Source organism: Danio rerio, chromosome 22 (genome assembly GCF_052040795.2).
Source record: "Danio rerio strain M-AB ecotype USA chromosome 22, GRCz13ab, whole genome shotgun sequence".
Lineage (NCBI taxonomy): Eukaryota > Metazoa > Chordata > Actinopteri > Cypriniformes > Danionidae > Danio > Danio rerio.
This window is the reverse complement of record NC_141042.1, coordinates 5,132,501-5,142,135: the sequence shown is the minus strand read 5'-3', so window position 1 is coordinate 5,142,135 and position 9,635 is coordinate 5,132,501. Positions and strand designations below refer to the sequence as shown.

At 36.3% G+C, this 9,635-nt stretch overlaps 1 protein-coding gene across 3 annotated transcripts in view; it reads left to right on the top strand.

The window, feature by feature from the left end:
- The first annotated feature begins 2,501 nt into the window (after positions 1–2,501).
- calr3a (calreticulin 3a) overlaps positions 2,502–9,635 on the top strand; it is a 7,538-nt gene continuing 404 nt past the window's right edge. The window contains 9 exon segments of one of the 3 annotated variants that reach the window (NM_131047.3): positions 2,502–2,678; positions 3,730–3,831; positions 3,924–4,127; positions 4,247–4,341; positions 4,426–4,635; positions 4,716–4,829; positions 8,981–9,124; positions 9,345–9,437; positions 9,553–9,635. The exon segment at positions 9,553–9,635 is cut by the window's right edge and continues 404 nt beyond it. In NM_131047.3, coding sequence (NP_571122.2) covers positions 2,588–2,678; positions 3,730–3,831; positions 3,924–4,127; positions 4,247–4,341; positions 4,426–4,635; positions 4,716–4,829; positions 8,981–9,124; positions 9,345–9,437; positions 9,553–9,635 — 1,136 coding nt within the window. In that variant the 5' untranslated portion in view covers positions 2,502–2,587. 3 annotated transcript variants of the gene reach the window in all.

Sequence of the window (9,635 nt, the reverse complement as noted above, 5' to 3'; positions counted from 1 at the left end):
TATAACTGAATTCACCGTGGCAGTATAATCATTTATAATCATTTTAATTTTTGTTAATCAAATTTTGCAATCCTGTTACAATCACGTCCTTCCTCCTGGTCTTTATACATTTCGTTTGTTCACACATTTCTTAGTATTTAATATTATAGATGCATTTTTGTTTCTTTGTCCCATATGTTCTGCGTATGTCTCATATGCAATTAATCCTTTTCCTTTAGTCATGCTTACATTATAGTTGATATGTTTTTCTCTTTTGATGGTGTTTCCATCTTATCTACTTCCTCATTCCCTGCTATTTCAACATGTGCCAAAACCAATAAAAACTGGTTTGAAGAAGATACTGTATATGAAAATGGGAAGATACTATATATGAAATATTAAATGTTATATTAAGGGCTGCATGGTGGCACAGCGGGTAGCATGTTCGCCTCACAGCAAGAAGGTCGCTGGTTCAAGCCTCTGTCTGTGTGGAGTTTGCATGTTTTCCCCGTGTTGGCGTGGGTTTCCTCAGGGTGCTCCAGTTTCCCCCACAAGTCCAAAGACATGTGATATAGGTGAATTGGGTAGGCTCAATTGTCCGTAGTGTATGTGTGTGGATTTTTCCCAGTGATGGGTTGCAGCTGGAAGGGCATCCACTGTGTAAAACATATGCTGGATAAGTTGGCGGTTCATTTCCCTGTGGCGGCCCGATTAATAAAAGGATTAAGCCAAAAAGAAAATTAATATTACATTAATAGTATACAGGCCCGGCGCCAGGATGTTAAAACTGAGGGGGCATTTTAATCGCATAGGGGGGCACTAGACTTTTGGTCCGTCTTGTTCTTTTTATTTAGGCTATTTATTCACATTTATTATTACTTTGCATTGCTGCCTAAGTTACTGACTTAAGGCAGTAATATACTGTTTATAGTAATAATAATATGCACAGTTTTGCAATTACTGATTTTTTTCAATGAAGGTAATGCAACGATACCGTTTATTAACGCAGACAGATCATGGCTTCAGCGGGAAACTTTGCTTTAAATCCTATTTTATCCTCCATATTTCTTTCCATTTTATTTCAAATAATAAGCCTATAAATGTTTAAAGTTGTAGGTAAAGATGTCAAACTATGCCCACGCATGCAAGCTAACCCTCGGTTAGTTTATTGAATAGTCTCGTATAACCGGTAAATAAATAGTGAAATCAGCTTAACTGAGTCATTACGCTTCACGTAGCCTATTACCCCACCAACATCAGTGTTAGGAAAAAGTTACAATCTAAAGTCATTTAAAAAAAATATTTAGATACATTTGATGGCATTAGTGTAGCCAGAAAAATACCTAAGAAAGATACCTAAATTCAGTCATTACCATGAAAATTTGTCACATTTTGTCATGGATAGGCAAACACGCAACTCAATAGGCTATAAAACGTTTTTCATTATTGTAAAGGTAAAAATAAAAAAAATTATGTTAGGCTATTATTATTATTATTTTTATTTTTTTATTTTTTTTTATTTAAAGATTTACAATGACAGAACAGTGGTATAGGTGTCTCATGTCATCATATACAATAATATAGCAATCTATTATACAATTGTCCATCTGCTAATAATTCAAGTCTTTTGTGAAGGGTAAAATTAACAAAAAATTAATAAATTAAAATAAAAATTAAATAAAAATCAAGATACATTCTCCAAAAACTCCCATAGAGGATTCCAGATATGCCAGAAATCATCAGATTTCTGACGCAAGTCATAAGTCAGTTTTTCCAAGGGTAAGAAAATGGCAACCTGATTTATCCACATATTGACAGAAGGAATGTTAGGAGAGGACCACAGCAAAAGAATACATTTTCTTGCAAGATATGTACAAAAGTGTAACACAGATTCTAGTCCATGACTAAGTTGTAGAGCAGTTTTACAATTCAGAAGATAAACAGCTGGAGAAAGAGCAAAAGGTTTACCTATAATCTTCTGAACTAATTTGTGAATTTCTTTCCAGTATGTCTATGCTAGGCTATTAAAAGTGAGGTTTTTTCTGTGATATTGTCCCGTTTGCATAAACCATAAGGTTACTAGGCCTTCCCGTCATTTTATTTATTTATTAAGCCCATTTTAATATGTTGTTTTCAGGTTATTTTTATTTTGTAGGGCCATGAGCTACAAGGCAAAACAAAATCAATATGCTTACTGTATTTTAGCTATTTTTAGCTGATAGTATACATTTAATTTTAACAGTCTTTAAGTGTAACATTTACCATTTCACATACAATATGTTACCGTGCTCATATAAAGCTACACTTTGGTAAGCCGATTGAAAGGAGCTGTTTTTTAACTCAAGAATCTCACTATACTTGTTTTCATTTCAACAAACTTCCTCATTTTGCGTCACGTCACGTACGTCGCAGAAGCCCCGCCCACCGCGCTGACTCCTCTTGGACTCCTCACTCGTGGTCTCCTCCGATTGGCTGCGCGTCCGGCCAATGATCCTCGGCCATCTGTGCAGGAACACTACTGAGCCATATTTTAGTGACCATTAGCTCGAGCGGCGTTCATTATTATATCAGGATCTTCGTCAAAAGCAGGTCCTTTAACCGTGCAGAGATGCGGATCACTGCTGCAGTGTGCTTTATTTCTGCACTGGCCTTCATTGCGCACGCAGACGTCTATTTTAAAGAGCAGTTTCTGGACGGAGGTAGGCTGAATTCCACTTCTATGGTCGTGCATGACACATTCTTCACTATTTCAGATTCAGATCAAAGTGTTTGTTATGGAAATGCGACGATGATGATGTATTGAGCATAATTACTTTCATTTTAGTCATCGAAGCTTGTCAAAAATTCCACTTTTTTATATATATGTTGTATTTATTTGCATTCCCAGTCGTGTTATACAGCCTATGTTGTGTTAAAATAATATAATGAACACGATTTTTTTAATATGAATATGATTTTGGATTAATAATACATGCATTAATACGTTTCTAGAAATGACTTTGAATCAAAGTCTTGGGTTTTGGTTTCAGTTCACTTTCTTGAGCATAAAATGATTCTTGATGTATAACAGCAACAATGAGATGCTAAATATGTATACATGTTCTGCTTTACTTGCCATAATTTGCATGACTTAAATGATTTGTAGTCCAAATTCAGCCAGGACATGCTGGTATTATCATCAACAGCATCGAGCTAAGGGGGGTAAAAGCAGTATTATTTAGAGTAGGAAGTAGAATAAAACTCTTAAAACAAAACGGTTAATCCGATCAGAGTACATAAGAATAGAAGTAAAGTTGGTTTTATATTCGGATTTTCAGACATTCCCCTTAATAATATCATTTCAGAAAAGTATTCATTGCAAATTTTAAATAGGGAAATCATATTAGCAGCCAATGACTATCAAAGTACAACATTGTTCACAGTCAAATAAAGTGTTAATGTTGTTTTCAAGTCACACTTGCATGCTAATTCCGATAGAATATTCAAAGTAACATAGTAAACAATATATAGACTGCTAAATGAACAAATGTGTGAATATAAAACCAACTTTACCTCTATTACATAAGACATTAAGCATCATAATATTAATATAAACTGTTAAAAATGCATATTAATAGTATATTCATAAGAGAATGAAGGCCTTTAAAAAGTGTTCCTGACAGAATTAAAAGAGGCCGAACATTTTAATCAATATTTAAAAATATAAATAATGTTGTGCATACTTACTATATTCGTAAACTTGCTTTCTAGATGGCTGGAAAAGCAGGTGGGTGGAATCCAAGCACAAGTCCGACTACGGCCAATGGAAACTGACCTCAGGGAAATTCTACGGTGATGCTGAGCTTGATAAAGGTCGGCGGTCACAACTTCTTTTATAAGAGCTTAACTGCTTATGCAAATATCTTAATTTGACTTAAATTTTTTATTTTTTTTTTCCCCTCAAGGTCTGCAAACAAGTCAAGATGCTCGGTTTTATGCTTTATCCAGTCGCTTTGATTCATTTAGCAATGAGGGCAAAACATTAGTGATCCAGTTTACGGTGAAACACGAGCAGAAGATCGACTGTGGCGGTGGGTATGTGAAAGTCTTCCCCGCCGAGATGGACCAGACCGAAATGCATGGTGAATCGCAGTATTACATCATGTTCGGTAAGTCATAATTAATGTATTCATATATAAAATACCAAAAAATAAAAAATCACAAAGCAAAACAATATTTAAATTTTACTTTCACTTTCACTGTGTTTTACTTTCAATCTTTGTCATAGGGCCTGACATCTGTGGCTACAGCACCAAAAAAGTCCACGTCATTTTCAACTACAAAGGCCAAAACCACCTAATCAAGAAAGACATCAAATGCAAGGCATGTTAAAATAAATAATTAAAATGTTTTGGCAGACTTCCTCACAGCCGTTATAATTTAATAAATCTTGCTTTGGGCCATCAGGACGATGAACTCACACACCTGTACACACTGATTCTGCGACCAGACCAAACTTATGAAGTGAAAATCGACAATGAGAAAGTGGAATCGGGTTCCTTGGAGGAAGACTGGGATTTCCTTCCTCCCAAAAAGATCAAGGATCCAGAGGCCAAAAAGCCAGATGATTGGGACGACAGGGCGAAAATCGACGATCCTGAAGACACTAAACCCGAGGCATGTTGTGATATTTCAAAAAGTTATACTTAAGATATGAGTCCAGTGGTGTATTAAGACGTTAAATCCCTGCATTATAGGATTGGGACAAACCTGAGAATATCCCTGACCCTGATGCCAAGAAACCAGACGATTGGGATGAAGACATGGATGGAGAATGGGAACCTGCAATGATCCCAAACCCAGAGTACAAGGTATAAAATGACAGTCCTCAAGTAGTTGATCTTACTTTTTTAAACTCTGAGTGGTCAGATTGCTTGAGTTTAATGGTTTTTGGGCACTTGGGGAGCCAGTTAACATCACTTTCTACCAGGGCTGGCCGATATGACAAATAGCATCACGATATAGGTCCCCAGCAAACAATTTTGCGTTTAATATGTCTAATAGACATCTAAATATAGACAGCTTGGCTAAAACAAGGCTAAACTTTGGCTGTCAGTGAAAATCTAATAGACTGATAGACCAAAACTAGACTAGTCATCAAATAGACAGACTTTGTGTAGTCATTAGGGGTGTCACGATTTCGATTTTTAATCGAAATCTATCGAAATTTATGCTCAATTTCGATTATCGAATCAAAAAACAGAATCGTCGATGCTGCCACGCCCCCATGTCACGTCAGCTTGGCTTGCCAAGCGGGAAAAAAACAGGCTTGTTGAAGTGCTTGTTAAACTGCAGGAGACCCGTCAACAGAACTTAAACCCTCTCCTCTTTCAATGAAGTCGCCGGTGTGTAAGCATTTTGGATTTCCAGTGAGTTATGTTGACAACGTTCATGTTGTCGACAAAAAAAAAACACAGTTTTGCAAGCTCTGCTATGTACGTATTACGTATGGTTCATCCGATAGACAACACCAGCATCACGATCCTCCGCCCACCCCCGTTGCAAATCCGCTTGCGAAAAGTACACACTCAGGCCCTGTTTACACTGTCTTTGTTTTTAAATGGCATTTTAGAACGACAACGATTTGACATCCACAGTGGCGTGTAGCATTTCTGAGCAGCCCTCCTTCCTCTCTACCTCTGAAAATGCACATCATGTGACCACACAGACACAGACGCACACACAGCCTTGCGCTCAAGAGAGCAGGTCCAGGCAGTCAGAGGACCCCTCAGATACTGTTAGATACTGTCAGATACTGATAGCGAACACCTCAGATACTGTTGGCTGTGCGTCTTTTTTTACCGACGGCATTATAACGACACAGATCACTGCCAATTCACGAGTCCCGGAGAAAAAGTGATTGACAGGTGGTAATTATGTGTGTATCTTGCCTTTATTCATTTACTGTATGATTTGTTTATAGGTAAAACAAAGACCATGCAGGTCAGGTAGTTTAAACGGTAGGCTACAAATAAATAATTGGTCATTAACTAATTAATTATTCATAATCGAAAATGTAATCGAATCGTGCCTTTAGAATCAAAAATGTAATTGAATCGAGGATTTGGAGGATCGTGACACCCTTAGTAGTCATCTTATTTCGGTTTATTTTAAGATTAGTCTAGATTTGGCTGATTTTTAGACATCTATTAGATTTTCACTGACCGCCCAAATTTAGCATTGTTTAAGCCAAAACGACTATGTTCAGATGTAGGCATGGGCTGATATAAAATTCTGACAGTATGATAACCTAGAACAAAAATATCGCTGTGTGATTACTGCTCTAAGATAAATTCACTTTAAATGTCTGGGTAAAAAAAAAAACAATATATTTTATTTTGTGATATTTTGGAGCAGTAAACACGTCAGGCTAAATTTAATTAAATCATTGACTTCTGTCTTCATTAGTTTCAAAAACACAAATTTACAATATAAAACAGAATTTATGGAGACCTTTTTTGCTGGAGATACTGTTGTCCTAAATTTTTTATTAAATTAAAAAACTACACACACCTTAGGAACGGTATCACAAAAAATGTTGGCGGTTTTAAAACCTTGACTTTCCAAACCGCGGAATACCTTGAAAACAGTTATCGTCCCATGCCTATTTAGACGTCTATTAGACATCTTTAAAAAAGAAAATACTTCCTGGGTCATCTCATATACTGATAACCTCTCATATGTGATGAATATCACAAAATCTGACAATTAAATAAGATGATGGGTTACCCTATGTTACGAATTTTAGATAGATTTATATTGTTCCATATGACATATATCGTCTAGACTAGTCTTTCTGCAAATGTTACTGCTACCTGGAGGTTTAAGCTGGGCGTACACAATGCACAATCTGATGGTCGGAAGATTTTATGTCCACGCACAAGTCACAAACGAGTTTGTGAAAATTGTTAGGATGCAGTGACCGATAACACGTTTTCATGATTTTGTGAATTCTAAAGCAATCGCAAGAAATTTTACGCCAATTAGATGCACAAAATAAAACGTTAATAACTATTTATACAAGCCTTAAATGTTTGCTACAGAACACCTATATTCCTTTTGAACACCTGGACAGCAGTAGGTACGCCTGGTCACTCTGAACATGAATTATAAAGCCTCGTCTGCTGTAAATGATCATCTCTGAAAACCCTGTATCATGCGTATCCTACAGCGCTAGTGCTCGGGGATCTATGAATTTGTCCTCCCGATTGGTCACCTTCATAAAAATTGACAAGTCATCTTGTTTAACACTAATGCAACATGAACATGAATTCAGATTCTGAATTAAAAAAATTAAATGTTTGATCTCGTAAGTTCCTTTCAGATGCGATGAGCCCAAATTATATGAGTATCAACGATTTCTACACCACTTCTTATGGGATAAAATAATTTAAAAGCTTGTACAACTACAAAAACCTGCACCATGTACGCCCAGTATTAGGGTTCAATTGCAAGTAGGTATGACCTTTCTGTGAGTTTTTGAGAGCAATTGACGTTATTATCTTACGATCAGAGTGGTTGTACATCCTTATTTCGGAGCAGTTTTGGGTTCCTGGGAGACAAATAAAACAACTTCCTGTAGTGTGGGCTCCCGGTAGAAGCATTATGGGTCAATCCTAATTAATTTTGGACATTCATTGAGCTAATAAGAGTGATTTAATGATTCCATCTCATGAGCAGATATAGAATATACTAATATTTTAAGATCTTCCTAATGTGTATAATCACAAGTAGCTTAAAAGTGGTCAGTTTGGTTGGTTAATTGTTTAAAACGAGCTTTATGTGCTTGAGAACAGATAAAGCTACTTTTATCTGGCCTTTTCTTCAAGTTATCTTAAATGACAATTCCTGATTCTATTTCATACCAAACATGATGCCATAAATTGCTTCAAAGTGGTCAGTTTGGTCTAGTTGTCAAATCACAAATGATGGTTTATGATTTGGCACTTGGGAGACCATTGAAATCTACCCTGCATTCAGAGGGTTTAGAGTTCAGTATAAAGTAAGTTGGTTGAATTGTGTTTTAGAAGTTCTTGAGCAAGGTTAACAGTCTTGGTCAAGATCTTCAGGTTGTTTTAGACTAGGGGTGTCAAACATGCGGGCTGGATCAGGCCCGCAAATGGGTTTAATGCGGCCCGCAAAATGATTCTGTAAAGTATGAAAATGAAACGCAATTTTTCAATAAAAGAAACCGCTTTTCCAATTGTGTTCACTGAATGGCGCAAACTATTGCAAAATGTTCATTTCATCCAATCCAGATGCCTGAATCAGCAGCAGTGTGACCGCGTTCTCCAAGAGAAAGACCACATCTATGCCCTGCCTTACCACACTGAGGTGTTCAAGAAAACTATTAAACGTTAAGTCCGTTTAGTGGCTAATGTACGATATAAAAAAAGGAGGCGTGGCACCCAACCACACCCCTAAACCTAAACATCATTGGTGGATAAGCAAAACGTATTAAATTGTACGAATGAGATTGTATTCATATGAATTAGCCACTAAATAAAACATTACGACTTTCCGTGAGATCATGTCTCCAGTTAAATGTTTTTATGTTGATTGTAAAAAAAAAAAAAAAAAAAAAAAATATATATATATATATATATATATATATATATATATATATATATATATATATATATATATATATATATATATATATATATATATATATGATTTTACCAGTCCGGCCCACTTGGGAATAGATTTTAATCATGGGCCCATGAGCTAAAATAAGTTTGACACCCCTGTTTTAGACCTTTTCTGAAATGACTGTATTAGTGATCGGTTCAATCAACTTGAGATGGCTTCTCGATCAAAGTAATAGCTCATTATGTAGGAAACAGTTAATCCTTTACATCTCGTAGTTTAGCAGATGCTTTTGTCCAGAGCGACTTCAAATTAGGAAGGCATTAACCAACTCCATGTGAAGAGACCAACTAACAAAGTTCTGTTTATGTAGGGTGAGTGGAAACCCAAACAGATTGACAACCCCTCCTACAAAGGCACCTGGGTTCATCCTGAAATCGACAACCCAGAGTACGCGGCAGATGACGCCATTTATAAGTTTGACAGCATTGGTGTTCTGGGACTGGATCTTTGGCAGGTATGGTCTAGATTGGTTTATTGTTAAATTAGCATCGCAAATGAAGTTCATCTGCAGGTTTTTCTCCGGTGAAAACTTAACCAGTCCAGAAACCAGAACTTCATTTGTTTTCAATTCTGCTAATCAAAATGACATATTTGGGGCTGTTTTTGTGGGAATTCTTTGTAGATTTGGTTATTTTTTTTAATTGTTTTTGACTTTTTTTTTTCTTTTTTTACAGGTAAAATCTGGAACAATCTTTGACAACTTTTTGATCACTGATGATGTCGAGGAGGCTGAGAAATTTGGTACAGATACATGGGGTGCGACAAAGGTAATAAAACTATGGCTGTTATTGAGTGTTGATTTTCTATATACCTTTGATTAAATGTTAGATTAACAAAGAAGATAATAAACGTTTCTCACCAACATCGATTTTTATGTTTCAGGGACCAGAGAAGAAAATGAAGGACCAGCAGGAAGAGGAAGAACGGAAAAAGCGGGAAGAGGAAGAAAAGAGCAAAAAGGATGA